The sequence below is a fragment of the Choloepus didactylus genome, chromosome 8, assembly GCF_015220235.1.
Source record: "Choloepus didactylus isolate mChoDid1 chromosome 8, mChoDid1.pri, whole genome shotgun sequence".
Taxonomy (NCBI): Eukaryota; Metazoa; Chordata; class Mammalia; order Pilosa; family Megalonychidae; genus Choloepus; species Choloepus didactylus.
Window position 1 is genome coordinate 27,683,615 of NC_051314.1, and position 21,207 is coordinate 27,704,821.

The following is a 21,207-nucleotide window of genomic DNA, read 5'->3' on the forward strand; positions in this document are numbered from 1 at the left end:
GTGGATCTAATTCTCTGCGGAAATTATCATGCCTTTGAAAGAAGGAAAATTAACCCTGAGTCTTAAATATTCACATGTAAATAAAATACCATATAATACAAATTAACATTGAACTTCAGCTTAAAATGCTTGGTTTAGATTTTAAAATTAAGCTGTAAGTATTGTTTGCTGTATTGAATTACACATGGGAACAAACATGCTATAAAAAAAATATGCCTTATCACACATTACAAGCATTATTAATACAGGGACAGATTTTAACTACAGTCCTATAAATTTTTCCACTGTGCCAAAGAAAACTAATGAGTCACTGATTAGCTAAAAACAATCTTTTAACAGTTGAACATTACGGTTATTAACGTATTGCGCATTAAATTATCAAGTTCATATTTGTAATGAAATGCACATATTTTCAAAAGATAAAACAAATAATTTAAATATTCACAAATAAAATAGAATGGTGTTTCTACTTCTGTTCTATGGAATAGTATAGAACAGTATTTCTATATTCATAAGTGCGGTAGATTGAATTATGTACCCACTCAAAAGACAAGTTCTTAAAGTTAATCTGTGTTCCTGTGAGTGTGAACTTAACTGAAGAAAATGAGGTTAAATAATTTAATTCAGGTCACACAACTGGAATGTTGGAGCCAGAATTTGATTCTACTCAGTCTGATTCCAGAGCCTCTGCTTTTAACTATTATACTTAAAACAGAATCAATGTTGATTAATAAATTATTGTAAAGGGCTTTGAAAATTGAAAAAAAAAAATCAAGTAGCAAAAAATATAGTAATATAAATAACAAAGCCTTAAGTGCTTTAGCCCAACCAAATAAACTTTCATTTGGCATATTTTTTCTTCAGGAAAAAAGAGGGAAACCATGTAAAACAGGTTGAAACCAATAATTTATTCATAAAATACATACAGATCTACAATATAGATCCTTCTTGCAGTGTTAAACTAGACCATCAACCTATCATACTCAATCCCCCATGAAATTTTTACTTTGGCAAAGTGAAAAATACAATGCTTAGGGTATCTGCCATACAGAATTAGTATTTTAAATGGCCGACCCCCTGGGGAACTGCAGGGTTTTCACTCCCAGGTAGGTTGTGTGCTCAACCGCAATAGCCATTCCCTGATGTTCCGAGTACTTTCATCTTTCTTTTCTCATGCTTGTGCCTGGAATGCTTTTTCCCCAGGCTGCCTAGCATATTCCTACCCACAGGTGACTCCCAACTCTGGACATATATTTAGGCTCTCAGTAAATAGCAAATGAGTGTGAAATTTATAGCCAGGCCAAAAATGTTAACTAATTCATTTTAGAAAGATTTTTTAATGAAGTTAGAAAGCAAAGAAGGAAAGTGTTAGTTGTTAAATAATAATAACAATAAACCAGAACATTGATTATATTAGTCCAGTTTACTATGGAGAATTCAGCAAATTAACTCAATTATGTTATACTTTGTGAAGCTGCTTTTCTATTTTAGCATTATCTTAATCTATAAATAGGTGTAGATATTTAAATTTACATATTTATCTTGATTCCATGACCAGTATGTCATATATCAGATAAAGAATCATGTTTTTCATAAATGCTTTCTAAACTAATTCAGCTACAATTACCTTCCCCTTATTCAGGATTTCTTCATTGCTTATGCTGTTGTTAGGGGCCGTAATGGCAGGCACAAACTATATCTCATCTTTTTAATACAGTGTGCCATATATAGTTCCTAAAGCAAGGATGAAATCTTGAATGTACTTATCATTCCACAGAATCTGATACAGTGTTAATCCCACACTACTGAGCAGGAGTCATTAAAAGTGTGGGGTTTGGAGTCAAATAGACCTGAGTTATAATCCTGGTACTTCACTACTTAGTAGTAGTGAAGAAAGTTACTGAATTTCTCTGTCTTATTTGTACAGTGGAGGTAATACCTACCATTTAGGGTAATGGGAGGAATAAATGAGATAATGTATGTAAAGCACTTTGCACAATGTCTGAGACATGCAAGTACTCAACAGATGATAGCTGCAACTATTCCATAATTTAGAATAAATGTGAAAAATTGGCTAAGGCCTTCTCTCTGCTAATCCATTCATAGTTTGAGTTTCTTCTTTTATCATTACCAGATTTTTTTTTAGAGCTACTATTTCTCCTATATAGCAATAGGTGGGGCTAAAAAGCATCAATGGACATGGTAGGCCAAAGCTAAGAATGAGCAAATAGCAGAAAGCTTTAAAGAATCAGGCAGGACTCCCTTTCACTTTCAGAGGAATTCCAGTTCAGTTGATAAATTATATGATCATCCAACACCTAAGGAAAGCCAGCCTGACACAGACAATTGAAGAGATCAGGTCTGCTGGAGCAAAGAATTCCTACAGAAAAGAAGTGGGAGATGAAGTTGAAGATGTCAGAAGGAACCAGACTGGCTCAGGACTTTGAAAGACAGGCTGAAGGGTCTGGACTTAATCTCTGAAAAAGAGTCACTGAAGTTTTCATAATTGGGAGTGACAAATGCAAAGCCTCATTTTAGGATACTTAATCCCATGGTGACTGCAGGATGGATTCCAGCAGGATGGCGAGGCTGGAAAGACCAGTTAGAGAGTATGGAACTCATCAGACAAGGTGATGAGAGCCAGGATTTTAGTAGTGACTGCAGAAATGGAGAGGAAAGGAGAAAGGGATGAAAGAAAGCACTACAAATAAGAGAGAAAGAGAAGTCAACAGTGCTTCCATGAGTTTGAGCTTCCATGACCCTGAGAGTGATGACAACATGACAGGAGAGTGATGGGAACAGATTCTTAGAAAGATAAGTTTAGTTTTAAACAAGGCGAGTTTAAAAAAAAAAAAAAAAAAAGAATCAGGCAGAGACTGAGCTACATGGGAAAAAGGAATAGAGAATAGTGTTCCTACTTGGTGCCTATTACATAGTGTATCTAATCTAAGAAAGAGGTTCCAGAGACACATATATCATCTAATGTGTAGCTCTTTAGCATTTACAAATTATTTTCACATTATCTCATTAATGTGAGTCTCATGATTACCTGTTGTTGGTAATCTGTTTCAAGGCAGTTCCCCATCGTCCCCCCCCCCCACTTTTTTGGCACATGAAAATTTGACCAAAAAGGTCCTTTAGACACCCCATTACTTCATCATACAAGCTAACTGCTGCTTATTTAAGAACAGCACTCTTTTTCTGTAATATTCAAGTCCCTTATTTTTCTCTGTTTCCTACTTATTGTAAGCTTGCACTAGTAAGTTGGAGATAGGGAGAAAAAAATAAAATTCTTATCAAATAATATACCTTTTTTATTTTTTTTAATTTTATATTAAGGTATCTTTATTGGTAAAATAACATGAAATTTGATTAATTTTTTTGTTGTCAAAAATAAAAAATCTCAGAACAAAGATAAAATGAAACATTAAATTGGCTGTTTTTCAGAGAGAAGACCTTAATTGCTTTTCTTTTAATATTCATTTTATTGAGATATATTCACATACCACGCAGTCATACAAAACAAATTGTACATTCGATTGTTCACAGTACCATTACATAGTTGGGCATTCATCACCAAAATCAATCCCCGACACCCGCATTACCACACACACAAAAATAACCAGAATAATAATTAAAGTGAAAACGAGCAACTAAAGTAAAAAAGAACACTGGGCACCCTTGTCTGTTTGTTTGTTTGTTTCCTTCCCCCACTTTTCCACTCACCCATCCACAAACTAGACAAAGGGGAGTGTGATCCCCATGGCCCCCCCAATCCCACTGTCCCCCCTCATAACGCACATTTTTATACAATTGTCTTCAAGATTCATGGTTTCTGGGTTGTAGTTTGATAGTTTCAGGTATCTACCACCAGCTACCCGAATTCATTAGAACCTAAAAAGTGTTGTCTATATTGTGCGTAAGAGTGCCCACCAGAGTGAACTCTTGGCTCCTTTAGGATCTCTCTGCCACTGAAGCTTATTTTATTTCCTTTCACATCCCCCTTTTGGTCAAGAAGATGTTCTCCATCCCACGATGCCAGGTCTACATTCCTCCCCGGGAGTCGTATTCCACGTTGCCAGGGAGATTCACTCCCCTGGGTGTCTGATCCCACGTAGGGGGGAGGGCAGTGATTTCACCTGTCAAGTTGGCTTAGCTAGAGAGGGAGGGCCACATCTGAGCAACAAAGAGGCACTCGGGAGGAGGCTCTTAGGCACAACCATAGGGAGGCCTAGCCTCTCCTTTGCAGCAACCGTCTTCCCAAGGGTAAAACCTGTGGTAGAGGGCCCAACCCATCAAACCACCAGTCCCCTATGCCTGCGAGCACATCAGCGACCATCGAGGTGGGGGAGCCCAATACCCCTGCATTCTCCATCAGCTCCTCAAGGGGGCTCTGCATATTTTTTTCCTTGTTTTTTTTTTTTTTAAACTTTTTTTTTTTTCCTAAATCAACTGTATGAAAACTAAAAAAATTAAAAAATAAAAAATAAAACAAACAATAAAAGAACATTTCAAAGAGACCATAACAAGGGAGTAAGAAAAAGACAACTAACCTAAGATAACTACTTTACTTTCAACATGTTCCTACTCTATGTCAAGAAAGTAACCTAATATAGCAACATTTCTGTGAACTTGTTCCTACTACACCCATCAGAAATTAACAGACCATAGTCATTCCTGGACATTCCCAGAACGTTAAATTTACCCATGATAGCTAATCTGTTCTTCTTGGATTATTGTTCCCACTTCCTTAATTGCTCTCTATTGCTAGTTCCCCTATATTCTACGTTATAAACCATTTGTTTTACATTTTTCAAAGTTCACATTAATGGTAGCATATAATATTTCTCTTTTTGTGCCTGGCTTATTTCGCTCAGCATTATGTCTTCAAGGTTCATCCATGCTGTCATATGTTTCACATCGTTCCTTCTTACTGCCGTGTAGTATTCCATCGTGTGTATATACCACATTTTATTTATCCATTCATCTGTTGAAGGACATTTGGGTTGTTTCCATCTCTTGGCAATTGTGAATAATGCTGCTATGAACATTGGTGTGCAGATATCTGTTCATGTCACTGCTTTCGGATCTTCCGGGTATATAACAAGACGTGCAATCGCTGGATCGAAGGGTATCTCCATATCCAGTTTTCTAAGGAACTGCCAGACTGACTTCCAGAGTGGCTGAACCATTATACAGTTCCACCAACAATGAATAAGAGTTCCAATTTCTTCACATCCCCTCCAGCATTTGTAGTTTCCTGTTTGTTTAATGGCAGCCATTCTAATTGGTGTGAGATGGTATCTCATTGTGGTCTTAATTTGCATCTCTCTAATAGCTAGTGAAGCTGAACATTTTTTCATGTGATTCTTGGCCATTTGTATTTCCTCTTCAGAGAATTGTCTTTTCATATCTTTTGCCCATTTTGTAATTGGGCTGTCTGTACTATCGTCTTTGAGTTGTAGGATTTCTCTATATATGCAAGATATCAATCTTTTGTCAGATACACAGTTTCTGAAATTTTTTCCCATTGAGTTGGCTGCCTCTTCACCTTTTTGACAAATTCCTTTGAGGTACAGAAACTTCTAAGCTTGAGGAGTTCCCATTTATCTATTTTTTCTTTTGTTGCTTGCGCTTTGGGTGTAAAGTCTAGGAAGTGGCCACCTAATACAAGGTCTTGAAGATGTTTCCCTACATTATCTTCTAGGAGTTTTATGGTACTTTCTTTTATATTGAGATCTTTGGTCCATTTTGAGTTAATTTTTGTGTAGGGGGTGAGGTAGGGGTCCTCTTTCATTCTTTTGGATATAGATATCCAACTCTCCCAGCCCCATTTGTTGAAAAGACCATTATGACCCAGTTCAGTGACTTTGGGGGCCTTATCAAAGATCAGTCGGCCATACATCTGGGGGTCTATCTCTGAATTCTCAATTCGATTCCATTGATCTATATGTCTATCTTTGTGCCAGTACCATGCTGTTTTGACAACTGTGGCTTTATAATAAGCTTCAAAGTCAGGGAGTGTAAGTCCTCCCACTTCGTTTTTCTTTTTTAGAGTGTCTTTAGCAATTCGAGGCATCTTCCCTTTCCAAATAAATTTGATAACTAGCTTTTCCAAGTCTGCAAAGTAGGTTGTTGGAATTTTGATTGGGATTGCATTGAATCTGTAGATAAGTTTGGGTAGAATTGACATCTTAATGACATTTAGCCTTCCTATCCATGAACATGGAATATTTTTCCATCTTTTAAGGTCCCCTTCTATTTCTTTTAATAGAGTTATACAGTTTTCTTTGTAAAGGTCTTTTACATCTTTGGTTAAGTTTATTCCTAGGTCCTTGATTTTTTTAGTTGCTATTGAAAATGGTATCTTTTTCTTGAGTGTCTCCTCAGTTTGTTCATTTCTAGCATATAGAAACATTACCGACTTATGTGCATTAATCTTGTATCCTGCTAATTTGCTAAATTTGTTTATTAGCTCTAGTAGCTGTATCGTTGATTTCTCAGGGTTTTCCAGATATAAGTTCATATCATCTGCAAACAATGACAGTTTTACTTCTTCCTTTCCAATTTGGATGCCTTTTATTTCTTTGTCTTGCCAGATTGCCCTGGCTAGCACTTCCAGCACAATGTTGAATAACAGTGGTGATAGTGGGCATCCTTGTCTTGTTCCTGATCTTAGAGGGAAGGCTTTCAGTCTCTCACCACTGAGTACTATGCTGGCTGTGGGTTTTTCATATATGCTCTTTATCATATTGAGGAAGTTTCCTTCAATTCCTACCTTTTGAAGTGTTTTTATCAAAAAGGGATGTTGGATTTTGTCGAATGCTTTTTCAGCATCTATTGAGATGATCATTTGATTTTTCCCTTTTGATTTGTTAATGTGTTGTAATACACTGATTGATTTTCTCATGTTGAACCATCCTTGAATGCCTGGAATGAACCCCACTTGGTCATGGTGCATTTAATGTGTCTTTGGATTCGATTTGCAAGTATTTTGTTGAGGATTTTTGCATATATATTCATTAGGGAGATTGGCTGGTAGTTTTCCTTTTTTGTAGCATTTTTGCCTGGTTTTGGTATCAGATTGATGTTAGCTTCATAAAATGAGTTAGGTAGTGTTCCATTTTCCTCAATGTTTTGAAAGAGTTTAAGTAAGATTGGTGTCAGTTCTTTTTGGAAAGTTTGGTAGAATTCCCCTGTGAAGCCATCTGGCCCTGGGCATTTATTTGTGGGAAGCTTTTTGATGACTGATTGGATCTCTTTGCTTGTGATTGGTTGGCTGAGGTCTTCTGTTTCTTCTCTGGTCAGTCTAGGTTGTTCATATGTTTCCAGGAAATTGTCCATTTCCTCTACATTATCCAGTTTGTGGCCATACAATTATTCATAGTATCCTCTTATACTTTTTTTAATTTCCTTGGGATCTGCAGTAATGTCACCTTTCTCATTCATTATTTTGTTTATATGGGTCTTCTCTCTTTTTGATTTTGTCAGTTTAGCTAGGGGCTTGTGAATCTTGTTGATCTTCTCAAAGAACCAACTTTTGGTGTTATTTATCCTCTCTATTGTTTTTTTGTTCTCTATGTCATTTATTTCTGCTTTAATCCTTGTTATTTCTCTTCTTCTACTTGGTTTAGGATTGGTTTGCTGTTCATTTTCTAGCTTCTTCAGTTGATCCACTAGTTCTTTGATTTTGGCTCTTTCTTCCTTTTTAATATATGCATTTAGTGCTATAAATTTCCCCCTTAGCACTGCTTTTGCTGCATCCCATCGGTTTTGGTATGTTGTGTTCTCATTTTCATTCGTCTCTATATATTTAGCAATTTCTCCTGCTATTTCTTCTTTAACCCACTGATTGTTTAGGAGCGTGTTGTTTAACCTCCAGGTATTTGTGAATTTTCTAAGTCTCTGATGGTTATTGACTTCTAATTGTATTCCATTGTGGTCAGAGAATGTGCTTTGAATAATTTCTATCTTTTTAAATTTATTGAGCCTTGTTTTATGTCCCAGAATATGATCTATTCTGGAGAAAGCTCCATGAGCACTAGAAAAGTATGTGTATCCTGGTGATTTGGGATGTAATGTTCTATATATGTCTGTTAAATCCAATTCATTTATCAGATTGTTTAGGTTTTCAGTTTCCTTATTGGTTTTCTGTCTGGTTGATCTATCTATAAGAGAGAGTGATGTGTTGAAGTCTCCCACAATTATTGTGGAAACATCAATTGCTTCCTTTAGTTTTGCCAGTGTTTCTCTCATGTGTTTTGTGGCACATTGATTGGGTGCATAAACATTTATGATTGTTATTTCTTCTTGTTGAATTGCCCCTTTTATTAGTATGTAGTGACCTTCTTTGTCTCTCAAAACATCCCTGCATTTAAATTCTATTTTATCTGAGATTAATATTGCTACACCTGTTTTCTTTTGGCTGTAGCTTGCATGAAATATTTTTTTCCATCCTTTCACTTTCAATTTCTTTGTGTCCCTGTGTCTAAGATGAGTCTCTTGTATGCAACATATTGATGGTTCATTTTTTTTGATCCATTCTGCGAATCTATATCTTTTAATTGGGGAGTTTAATCCATTTACATTCAACGTTATAACCTTGAAGGCATTTCTTGAATCAGCCATCTTATCCTTTGGTTTATGTTTGTCTTATGTATTTTTCCCTCTGTCTAGTAATATCCTTTAATGTACCCATACCAAATCTCTATAGTACTGAACCTTTCTCCATGTCTCTCTCTCCTTTCTTTGTTTCTCTGTCTGTAGGGCTCCCTTTAGTATCTCCAGTAAGGCAGGTCTCTTGTTAGCAAAGTCTCTCAGCATTTGTTTGTCTGTGAAAAATTTAAGCTCTCCCTCAAATTTGAAGGAGAGTTTTGCTGGATAAAGTATTCTTGGTTGGAAATTTTTCTCTCTCAGAATTTTAAATATGTCGCGCCACTGCCTTCTCGCCTCCATGGTGGCTGCTGAGTAGTCACTACTTAGTCTTATGCTGTTTCCTTTGTATGTGGTGAATTGCTTTTCTCTTGCTGCTTTCAGAACTTGCTCCTTCTCTTCCATATTTGACAGTGTGATAAGAATATGTCTCGGAGCGGGTTTATTTGGATTTATTCTATTTGGAGTTCACTGGGCATTTATGATTTGTGTATTTATGGTGTTTAGAAAATTGGGGAAGTTTTCCCCAACAATTTCTTTGAATACTCTTCCTAGACCTTTACCCTTTTCTTCTCCTTCTGGAACACCAGTGAGTCTTATATTTGGACGTTTTATATTATCTATCATATCCCTGAGGTCAATTTAGATTTTTTTGATTTTTTTTCCCCATTTTTTCTTTTGTTCTTTCATTTTCCATTCTGTCATCTTCCAGGTCACTGATTCGTTGTTCAACTTCCTCTAGTCTTGTGCTATGAGTATCCAGAATCTTTTTAGTTTGGTCAACAGTTTCTTTTACTTCCATAAGATCATCTATTTTTTTTTTTATTTAGTCTTGCAATGTCTTCTTTATGTTCTTCTAGGGTCTTCTTGATGTCCTTTATATCCGGTTCCATGCTCTTCTTGATGTCCTTTATATCCCGTGCCATGGTTTCATCGTTCATCGTTAGTTCTTTGATTAGTTGCTCTAGGTACTGTCTCTTCTGATCTTTTGATTTGGGTGCTTGGGCTTGGGTTATCCATATCGTCTGGTTTTTTCATATGCTTTAAAATTTTTTGTTGTTTTTGGCCTCTTGGCATTTGCTTAACTTGATAGGGTTCTTTTAGGATTTGTAGACCAATTGAAATCCTTATCTCTAATTTGTCAGATGTACAGCTTCGTGGAGTACACTTTCTCTGACTAACCAGCAGGTGGCATCCACAGGCCACCTGCTCCCCTCAAGCCAGTTCTCCCGTTTTGCCTCCGTGGTGAGTGGGGGGAGTAAGTCTTGTGGGGTCCAATTGTTATACAAAGCTTGCGTGTGTAGTTGGTGTTCCCCGCCCTGTATAAGGGGCATGTGTCTGGGCTGTTGGGGTGGGGGGGGGGGGCGACCCTAACAATCAAATCTCCCTGGTGTTCCTGGAGTTCTAAAGCTGCTGCAATAGTCTAATCCTTCAGTTCAGTCCTGCCACAGTTTGTCTCTGCCACTGACCCACAAGTCCTTGGTATTCGCGTGTGGCCCCTGAGACTTGCAAGTGGGTCCCTCTTCCAGGCCTTGCACCCCCTGGCCCTCTGTTGAGGGATGACTGTGCTTTGTCACAGGTGAGTGCCGTCCCCCCAGGGCGGTTCTGGGCTGCCGGTCTGTTTAGGGAGGCTCCCAGTCTGCTGAAATGATGTCTGAATGGGGCTTGTTAATTCCCACTGCTCCACCTTCCCAAGTCTGGGACAACCAGCTGAGGGTGCAGGGAAGGCTATTGTCCATGCCCAATTTTGTGGTGTATGCATGTTATTGGAAGCACTTCTGTCACACTCGGTTGTCCGGGGCAGCTCTGGGCTATGGGGCCGGCGACGGGCAGGAGTGTTTCCTGTCCACCAGGATGATGGCTGTGAGTGGACGACCCCCTTTTCTTGGGAAGTTGTGGTGTTTAGTGAATTTTCTCAGCTACTGGATTATTGCCTTTTGTCTCAGAGCTCTCTTAGTTCTGCTCTTGTCTTGACCTGCTGAAATTGCAAGTCTTTGAGGCTTTCTGTATTGAGCTTCTTAGAGTAATTGTTTTAGAAAAAGAAAAAAATAAATAAAAACTTAAATAAAAAAGGGCCCTCCTGGCAGATCTAATGGGTTATTGAAATGCTAAGAGACAAAGCAATTAGGGCTATTAAGGAAAGATCCAGGGGGCAGAGAGATCAGTATTTCTTGGGGATTTGCAAATGAGCCTCAGAGCCTGAGCTCTGCCCTTCCCCTTTCTATGTTCACCAGAACTCCAAAAAGCCTCCACTTTTATTCTGGAGTTTGTCTTGCTATTTTTTGCTATGCCTACCTCCTCTCTGCTGAGCTGGCTGCTCTCAGATTCTCTGGTGTCTGGTCTCAGTCTATCTATGGTTGGAGTTTGGATCAGTAGAATGAGTTTCTGATAAGAGCTGCCACTGCAGTTCTCCCTTCTCCTTCCCAGCGCTGACGGCCCCTCCTCCCATGGGACTGAGCCTGGCAGGGAGGGGCACGAGTCCCCTGGCCGCAAAAAGTTACAGATTTTGCTGATCTCAGCAGTTCGACGTGTTCATGAATGTTATATGAAGTATGCCCAAAGTCAGATTGCTCTGCGGTGTCCAGTCCACGCAGTTCCTGGCTTTCTACCTACTTCCCTGGAGGAGTAACTAAAACATACACCTCACCAATCCACCATTTTGCCCCACCTCTCTAACATAAACAACTTAAAAAACATACTTACTTTCCAAACCTCAACACGCCGGAAACATAAGTCTGCCAGTGAGCACAATAAAACATGAACATCCCAATGAAAGAGCAGAAAAACAACCAGTCAGGATGGGTTCCTAAGCGAACAGCAATTGAAGCTCCAACTGCCATAAACACTGAAAGAAACAAAGTTTAAGAACCATTAAGAATTTAGAAACATCAATGAAATAATTGCCATGTACTGTTTAGTTTTAAGGGACATAATAATGGCATTAAAATAAGGTACACTTAGCAAACTAAATCCCTGAACATACTTTTTAAACATACTGTGAAATTGCTCCTAAACGTGTACCTTCTAAAAAACTGACCAAACAGCTCAGTTCATTTTTGTTTTTAAGCTATTAGTACAACAAAAACCATAGCAAAGACTCCACTAATTTACCTGTGGAAAGAGAGTCACATCCATGGTCAAAAAGTTCCCCTAAAGGAGAACAAGAATTTGTTCTTCTGGCTTGTTTCCCATCAATAGCATCCAGTGACTGGTAGATAAAGAGACCCAGGGCACATAAAAGGAATGTCCAGTATGGTGCCTAAAAATAAATGTAATAATTAAGACTGTTAAGTAGCAAGAAGTTAGCCTCTGTTTGAAAACGGCTCAGCCTCTCAGAGTCAATCAACATATTTTCTTGTGCTTATCTTTTTATCACCCTAGTATACTATAGCGTACATTCACAACCCTCATTCTGGAGATGAGAATTAAATCCAGAAATCAAATGAACTGCTTGAAGTTATCTGTGTAAAGGGTCACAGAAGTTCATATTGAGAGGAGCACAAAGTTTAAATGACTGAGCAAGAAATGAGATCCTGAACTTGATTTCTAAGCCATGGCTCTTTTAACAGAATACTATTCATATGGCACTAGATTTGAAATCAGTAAGTTTCTGCTAAGAAAAAAAGACTTGAAAGATAAAGTGTAGATTCCTGTTTCCATTCATGATGGAGTTTCAGGGACCAGATTTAGTCTCCCACCTTATACAACTGGAAAAGCAACAAAAAATATATAACAAAAATTTTCAGACATTAGACAACAGGTAGTGCAGAACTTTGATCCCTGAAAGAAGGGAAACAAATGAGGTGAGTCCTACAATTGCTTCAGCTTACTGCCCATAGGCAGGTTTCAGGCCACGGTGCAGAACAGGAAACACAAACAGAGTTCAGCAATCTTCCTCTGTTGAGAAAGATATCAGAATTTAGAAAAGAGAGGCAGCTTGAATTTGTGGGGCAGAGTACTAGAGAGGAGGAAGCTGCAGAGAGGGAGAGAGGCAAAGAGGAAAGGAGGGAGGGAGGGAGGGAAAATATACAGAAGATGTGGATATCTACAGAAGGGTACACATGAGTCTTTAGCTGAGAGCCGAATTATGCCTGAATGACGTGAAACTAGCCAAGGTCAGTGAAAGAATCACTGGAAAGTGGAAGGTCAAACAATTCTTGAAGCACACACAAGGCTGGGAACAGTTCGTGTTCCCACCAGGCAGAACAGAATGACCTTGTGATACATGGGGCATTGGGTGGAATTCTCAGAAACGTATTGCCTTGGTAGTGGGGATAAAGGCTTTTCTAGAAAGCCTTAACAAAGATTAAAGTCAAGCTTCAAAAGAGTTCAACTGATTACAGGTAATTTAACTGCATACCAGCCCAAAGTGCAACATTTAAAGGAATACAATAAAATATAGCACCCCAAAATTTAAAATTCACTCTGTTTGGCACCCAATAAAAAATTATCAGTCATACAAAGAAGCAAGAGATATGATCTACAACTAGGAGTAAAATCAATTGATATAATCAGACCCAGGAATAACAGAGATAATGCAATCAACAAATGAAGATGTTAAAATAGCTCTTATAAATGTGCTCCAAATGTTCAAAAAGGTAGAGAAAAACAGGGGAGAAGACTCAAATGAAACCCCAGGAAATGAAAAATACAGTATCTGAACTATAAAATATACTGGATGAGATTAACAACATATTAGCCCTGTAGAGAAATTATAACTAATTTACAATTAACCAATGACAACTATCCAAAATGATGCACAGAAAAGAAAAAGACGAAAAATAGGTGAAAAGTGTATCAGTGACCACTGGGACAATAGAAATCATGTATAAAATATATTTATTCAGAAATCCAGAAGGAGAGGAGAGGATGGGACATGAAAAATTTAAGAAATAATGTTTGAAAAGTCTCCAAATTTGACAAAAACTATAAACCCACATATACAAGAAACTGAAAAAATCCTGAGAATAGACATCTTAAAAAAAAACAAAAAACAAAAAACAAAAACTCACCTAGGTACATCATGATCAACTGTTGAAAACCAGTGACAAAGAGAAAAATCTTAAAAGAAGTCAGAGAAGAAAAGACACATACAGAAGCACAAAAGTAATAATGATGACAGCAGACTTCCTGTCAAATTATGCAAGCCATAAAAAGAAGACAGAAAATCATTAGGGATACAGATTTAAAACACATATCACCAAATTTACATAACTGATATTACAGAATTGGCATCTACAATTTCACTCAACAGCAGGGGCCACAAAAAAGTCCTGGAAACTTTAAGGATTAATAGGTAAGATGATAAATATCTTGATCCTAGGGGTAGAGATTAAAAATATGCTAAGAATTTCAGTTTCAGGTAATAAGATAGAAAAACATATTCTAACCTCTCTCTCACTGAATACAGATATACAGCCTGGATAAAATGCATGGAGAAGCTATTTAAGGAGTCGGAAAAATAAGTAGTAGCAGGTACACTGGGGAAAAAGACCAGAATTCCAAGTGCCAACAAACTGGTAGTGAGCTGACCATTTTCCCCCCAATGGTATCCTCAGTCCTAGGCTTAAAGCAGCCAAAATTCAGACTTGGATATCGTTCCCTACAGAGGGAGCTCCAGGAGAAGTTGCTAAGCTCTGGAAGGTACTGCGGAAATCAGAGTTGGGAAGCTCAGGAAAGCAAGCCCATATAATTGTTTATGAATTCCTGGGTTCATTCCAATGCTGAGCATGCACAGATCTTATGCTAAACAGCATACTAAAGACTTTGAGAACTGAACTAAGAAATAGGCCACCATCAGATCTCAGATTGGACAGTGGGTGTCATGTATGTGGGACAGATCCAAATAGTACTGCAGAGGCTTTGAAAACAGAATTGACATTGAAACCACAACCCACAGAAGGCTGGTTGGAACTTGTGGCCTAAATCAGGTTGATTGCCTGCTAGAACAAAAATGTTGGTATTCTCTATAGGACTTAAAGAAAACTCAGATTCTCACAATATAATATTCAAAGTGTCCAGGATAACAATTCAAAATTACTCAGAATATGAAAAATCTGGAAAATCTCAACTCACACAGTTAAAGACAATAAATACCAAATGCTGAGTTAACACAAATGTTGTAATTATCTGAAAGGGCAAACACTTTTGAAACAAATGGAGAGACGGAAAGTCCCAGGAAAGATGGCAGATATAAAGAAGAATCAAATAGGAATGTTATCATTGAAAGCTACACTAACCAAAATAAAAATCTCACTAGATGGGCTCAATAGCAGAATGAAAAGGACAGAGGAAAGAGTCCCTAAGCTTGCAGACAGATGAACAGAAATTTGAACAGAGAAAGAAAAGTTTTTTAAAAATAAACAGAGCCTCAGGGACTTGTGTGACAATAGCAAAATTGTCTAATATTTAGGGCACTGGAGTCCCAAAAGGAGAGAAGAAGGTGTGGTGCAGAAAAAATATCTGAAGTTACATGGCTTGAAAATCTCTCAAAAGTAGTATAAAACATAAACTTACAAATTCAAAAACTCAGTGAACCCCTGAACTCAAAACACAAAGAAATCCATGCCCCGAGACATCATAATCAAACTGCTAGAAATATAAAGACAAAAAAATCTTGAAAGCAGAGAAAATGACACATCACTTAAAGGGGAAAAACAATTCAAATGCAAATTTTCCATCAGAAACCACAGCTGCCAGAAGCAAGTGGAATATAAAGTGCTGAAAGAAAAGCCAACCTGGAATTCTACATGTTGAGAGGCAGTACGCAAGATGAAGGACTAGGGTTTTGAAGTTAGATCTGTGTTTGATTTCTCAGCTCTGTCACTTAATAGCTGTTTGACCTAGGGCAAGTTACTCAACCTCTCTTATCTGTAGGATGTGAGTAATTTGTACACAAATTATAAGACGTGAATAATTTCTACAGTTGTAGCCGATAAAAAAATTCTTAGACAGCTCTTAACACAGAGCCTGATACATAGTTAACTGCTCAATAACTATTATTATGTTTTGCATATGCTTAGTGGCAAATGTAACTTTTTAAATAATGTGTATTATTTGTGTATCATTTATGCGGTAATTCTACAAATATCCAATCACCCTGACTACCTCATTCCTCAATCTAAGTAAATGATAGCTTACTTTGAACTAACATTAACAAGTTTCATCATTGTTTGTTAATATTACTTGCTTAATAGGGACTTATTAATGTCTCCTATTTAAAAAAAAAGCAGTAAAAACTAGAAATAATTTAAGAATACAAGCAACCTGACTTACAAACATGTATGTTAAAAGGTCACATTCAGTTCCAATCAGCATATTTTTAAAAGGCTTATCTGGAAACTATGGAACAATTTAAGAGATGGCTGAAAAGCAGAGAACTGAGAAATCATCATGGATGCACAAAAATGGATGCACAAAAATGGAAACAAAACACCTAGAATCTTTCGAAAGAATTCAATGTGTTTTGCAGAGAACAGTCTGTCAATCCTTCTCAAAGTAGCAAATTCTTATCCATTTTTTCTACTTTGAAAAATACATTGCTTTAATTTTGATTACCAAAGGAGAACAAAGTTATACTTTAAATATACATAAAAACTGAAAGTCTAAAATTACTAAAATTTCTGGAATGATATTTTTCTTTTGATCATCTATTTTCCATCAAATTACTCTTCCCCCAAATGATGGACATCTGAAAGTAAATCATCTACCTACGGGATCTTCCCTTTCTCCCTTCTATGCACAGCAACTTTTTATACTACAAGTCTGGAGCTTCTCAAGAAGCAGTCCCCAAGGTCCTCACTGAAAGCTTAATTCTGACTTCTGAGGCAGGTCTAAAGGTGAAGCAGTTCATGGAAATTCAGACTGAAGTAAGTTCTCGTTACAACTTAACACCCCAGTTGCAGGGTGGACCTACCCCAAATTATATCCTGCCCCTATTTAGAAAAAGAAAATAAGGATGAGTTTACTACTTACTATTTCATCAGGATACTAGAAGAGTTAAGACTTAACATTTAAATAGGGAGAGTGACAGGGTGGATTTAACCAGAGAAGGGAGAGGAGGTCCAGGCAAAAACCAAGGCAGAGGCCTGTAAGTTTTGAGCTATATGTGAACTTCAGAAAATCATGTTCTTAAAGCTAATCCATTCCTGTGGTTGTAAACCCTTTGTAAGCAGGATATTTTGATGAGGCTACTTCAGTCAAGGTGTGACCCAATTTATTCAGGATGAGTCTTAATCCAATTACTTAATCCTGTTACTGGAGTCCTTTATAAACATAATGACTATAGAGAAAAAGAAGGAGAAAGCCAAGGAAGCCAGAAGCTGAAAGCAGAAAACTCTGAAAGAGAAGGGAGAGAGCAGCAGACATCACCATGTGCCTTGCCATGTGGCAGAGGAGCCATGGATTGCTGGCAGCTGGTCTTCAGGAAGAAAGCATCACCTTGATTGGGACATTTTCACAGCCTCAAAACTGTAAGCAAATAAATTTTCCTTGTCTAACCCAACCCATTTATGACATGGTATTTGCTTTAAGCAGCCTAGGAAACTAAAACAAGGCCTGAAAGTGAAACGCGTATTCATGAGTCAGTGAATTGATCCATTTTTCTGGAAAAGATCCATAGGGAATGACAAAAGGTTAGACTGGAAAGGTAATAATGTGCTCTTAAACAGTGCAGGTGTATACACAGGGCATTTCTGAATGCAGTATTTTATTTGACACAGCAATCCACAGAGGCAGGGAAGTTCTCACCATGTTCTTTTTATTAAAGATTAAAGTGAAACTTATGGAGAGGTACTAATTCACATCAAACCATGTAGCTAGACTAGATCCAGGAATCAAACTCAGATCTTCTGGCTTGTCCTAGGATATGTGGCCATGCCACAGGCTACGAGAACTGTATTTAGCCCTGAATTCTTACTTCATAAAGTACCTATTCCTTCAAACTTCTAAGAAGCCCTTTTTGGCTCATATAACAATTTCAAGTGGCAATGAGCTGCAGGAAATGGCTGCCAGCCGAGTGAGGCCTCCTTCATTTAAGCCCTCAAAAGCACACTCATCCGTCCTCCACCAATTCCCTGTTCACCCCTTTCCAGTCTTCCCAAGGCCTCTGGAGCCTGCCCCATGTTCTTTCTCCCTGCAGTCAACACATCCATTCCCTCCTGGAAGCTATTAGACAGTTGGTAACTTTTCAAATAGGTTTCAGGTTTCCTAATGGTATTTATGATGAGTAATTACAGACAGACCCATGAGAATCCACCTCACCATGTGCAGCAGGTCACCTTCCTTCTAATAGGTCAGGACTACTTCAATAGAAGGAACATATTCCAAGCAATATTCGAGTCCTAACATTTAAAATTTTTAATTATATAGTTTTCAGAGTATTTGATGTAACTTTTAAGATCAGAATTTAATAATAGACCCTAGAAATCTTTCTAGCTCAAACATAAAAATCTACATCACTTTTAATAACATGGTGTTCAATTATGACTTCATAATTTAAGTAATGTCTTTAATGCTGGATCTTACATAATTTCATAAAATGTTATTATGTAAGTTTATTCTAGAAAACAAATAATTACTAAGAATAGATCATAACCCCTAGTCATTTAAAAAAATTCAATAAACTTAAATTGCTTTTCTAGTTACACAACTGAGAAAGAGCTATATAAGAGTAAATTATTGGGGAAATTTTATCTTTTCTAGTTATTTGAAATTATAAGACGCTATTACCCATTAAAGGATTTGAAGAAACTAAATTATGAGTTCAAAACTTCTTTGGTACTTTCTGAGAATACCATAATTATTACAAAGAAGCACAAAGAAATGACCTAGCCCGGAAATCATACCCTACAATGTGCAAAGCTTACGCTGGGAAAAAGAAAACTTCAAGCAATGCTGGTAGTCTGATATTTACTTCTCACACACGATTTGCTTTTCCAGGAAGCATCCAGAGGTGAACAGCACCTCTGACAAAATCCTGTAAATTCACAGCTTTGCCAGGAATAAGCCCGTAAGTGTTAAGAAGCTTCACATTTCCATATTAAAGACCAAGTGGGAAGGGACAGGGGCTGGGCGGTAGCTGAAGGATGGAGGCTCAGATGGAAGCGGAGACCCTAAGTAACCCTTCCTCCTCTTCCTCCTTGCAGCCCTTCAACTCACTACCTCTCCACACACAAAAAGACAAACAGCATTGGGCCTTCAGGTTGCCCTTTCTACTCAAGTTGACCCACAGCCCAAACTCCAAAATTAAATTTTCTCTTGCCTTCTCCTCTCTCCCACTCCTCTAACAACTTTGATTTTGTAGGGCTGGACCAGTTAGAGCAGAGCAAGGCAGGATTGCGTCTTTCTCATTCTCTGCTTTATTCCCAGTATCTTAGCACAGTGACTGGCATAGACTATACTTTCAACAGATACCGCTGGTCTAATGAACCAAGTATGACAAAAAAGTGAAAAAAATAAATTTTCAATTTGTATAACAGGAGTACTTGGGGGCAGAGCCTGGCCACCCCTCCCAAACTAACCACAGGAGGAAAATACATAGAATGAACACAAGCTCTTTACCCACTGATAAGAGATTTTTCCACAGCCTAGCTCTCAACACCCAACTTCCTTCATTCTCCAGTTCCATTCCACCCACAAAGCTCTCTTGTCCAGACTGTTTATTTATGATGTGATATACTATCTCACGGCAGATCTCTTCCCAAACACTCTTCTCACCCAACATGCCCAAGCACTGGTGTGCCCCCTCTTTCAAGGACTGCCTGATATACCTCTTTCTCCACCTAAGCTTCAGCTAGGGGGAAATCAAAGGACACCAACATACCTACCTCCCTAGTCACCATATTGTAATCTACCCACTTCAAAATTATGCCTTCCACAAATATTTATTTTTCAGGGTTAAAGCAGCTTTTGCAAATATACAGGCTTTCTGTTTTACCAAGCATGCTCATTAGATCATTGGTGTCTCCAGCATACAAATATAAAAAAGCTACACAATGATGGTTCTCATGACTTTATAACAATGTGCTGTTTCTGTAATACAGTTTCCTTATTTTTAAATGATTTCACAGGTGGCAGCAACAAGTTAAAAATGCAAAGCTCTGAATTAACCTTCCTTAGTTCATGAAATAAAGACAACCCAATTTCACCAAGGGAAAGAATGCTGCCTAAGACATTAATTGTTTCACAAACGTAACCTACCATTTCTTCAAATAACAGTCATTAACTTTAAGACCTTTATATCTATAATTAAAATGAATGGAAACAAGTGGAAAATTCTTAGAGAATCAAGGCAACCACCTCAAACCCTTATTTATATGGAAATTCATATTTTTATAATCACGTAAAGGTATAAGATGCTATTCATTATAAGGTTAAATGAAACTAAATTACCATATCAATTTAGTTATTAATAACAACCAAATCATGATGGAAACTGAATCATGAGGACATTCTATTTTATTCCGCTTAAAGTGATAATTCCCTTCTGTCTGTAAACAATGCTTCAATAATAACCACCTTACTTCATAAATCATGTTATAAAGGATAATCTAGAAACGATGTGTTTTTTTAACATGAGACAATATGAGAGATGTATACTATCTCCCTCCTCTGTTGTAAAATTTTTAAAATTTTCCAATAAAATAGGTCTTACTTTAAAATTTTCCTCTTCCTTTTATTCTATTTATTTGCAGGAAAGGTGATGGAAATACTCTTACTTGGCCAATATAAACCAAAAGGTATTTTACATTCAGATACAACTAGATGAAAACCAGTTCTAATTACAAAGAAATCCAGAGAGGGTAGATTAGAGGTATTTGGTTTAAGTATTACCAAGCTCCCAAGAAAAAGCCAGATGCTTGTTTGCTGGCGTCCGGGAGAAAAGGGGATCGAGTACTGTGATTAGAAATAAGAGACTTAGAGAGGGACAAAAAAAAAAAAAGTCCCAAGCTGGTCTCGGTCATATGCATTAACTGATCACCTAGATGCATGCACTGTCTTGGGTTCTGGGAAAACATTAAAGACCCAGTCTCTGGGTTACAAGAGCTCGGGCCTCTCTGCAGCATCTGGGGTGTCTGGGGTGAGGCACTTTAGATCCTGTTCCAGCGCAGGAAAGCAGGAACCCCCGACAGGGAGGAAAACAGGAAGTATCATGGTTTGGCTTTACTTCCTGGGTGAATGGACCTCTCAGCGGAAGTTCAGCCACGAAACGAATTCCTTATTATCAAATGATTGGGCTTCAGAAGGATACACAGAATCTCTCAAAACACAGTGAGGGTTATTTTAAAGAGAGAGAAGTGACCCATGAATGCGGGCACTTGAGCGGTCAGACAGCCAGGAGGGAGGATGTTAGTGGATCCCCGGTCTCCCAGGGCACCACAGCGACAGCGTCCAGGGCAGTGAGAACCACCGGGCGGCGCGTGAGGCTGGGGAGAACGCGCGTCAACGTGACCCTGCTGCAAGGGTCACTGTTGGAGAGAACAAGAGGACCAGAAAGAAAAATCTGGGAAAGTGAGTTCCTAAGAAAAAAGGCCACAGAGTCCAGGCAATGGAATA

General features: G+C 37.9%; 1 protein-coding gene across 2 annotated transcripts in view; it reads right to left on the minus strand.

Annotated features, from left to right (window-relative positions):
- The window catches only part of CHPT1 (choline phosphotransferase 1), a 45,983-nt gene that overhangs the window by 20,535 nt on the left and 4,241 nt on the right, over positions 1-21,207 (minus strand). For both annotated transcript variants that reach the window (XM_037846288.1, XM_037846289.1), the window contains exons 2-3: positions 11,764-11,911; positions 11,356-11,497 (exon numbers count right to left, since the gene is read on the minus strand). In XM_037846288.1, the coding sequence (XP_037702216.1) occupies positions 11,356-11,497; positions 11,764-11,911 (290 nt within the window). The remainder of the gene's footprint in view (positions 1-11,355; positions 11,498-11,763; positions 11,912-21,207) is intronic.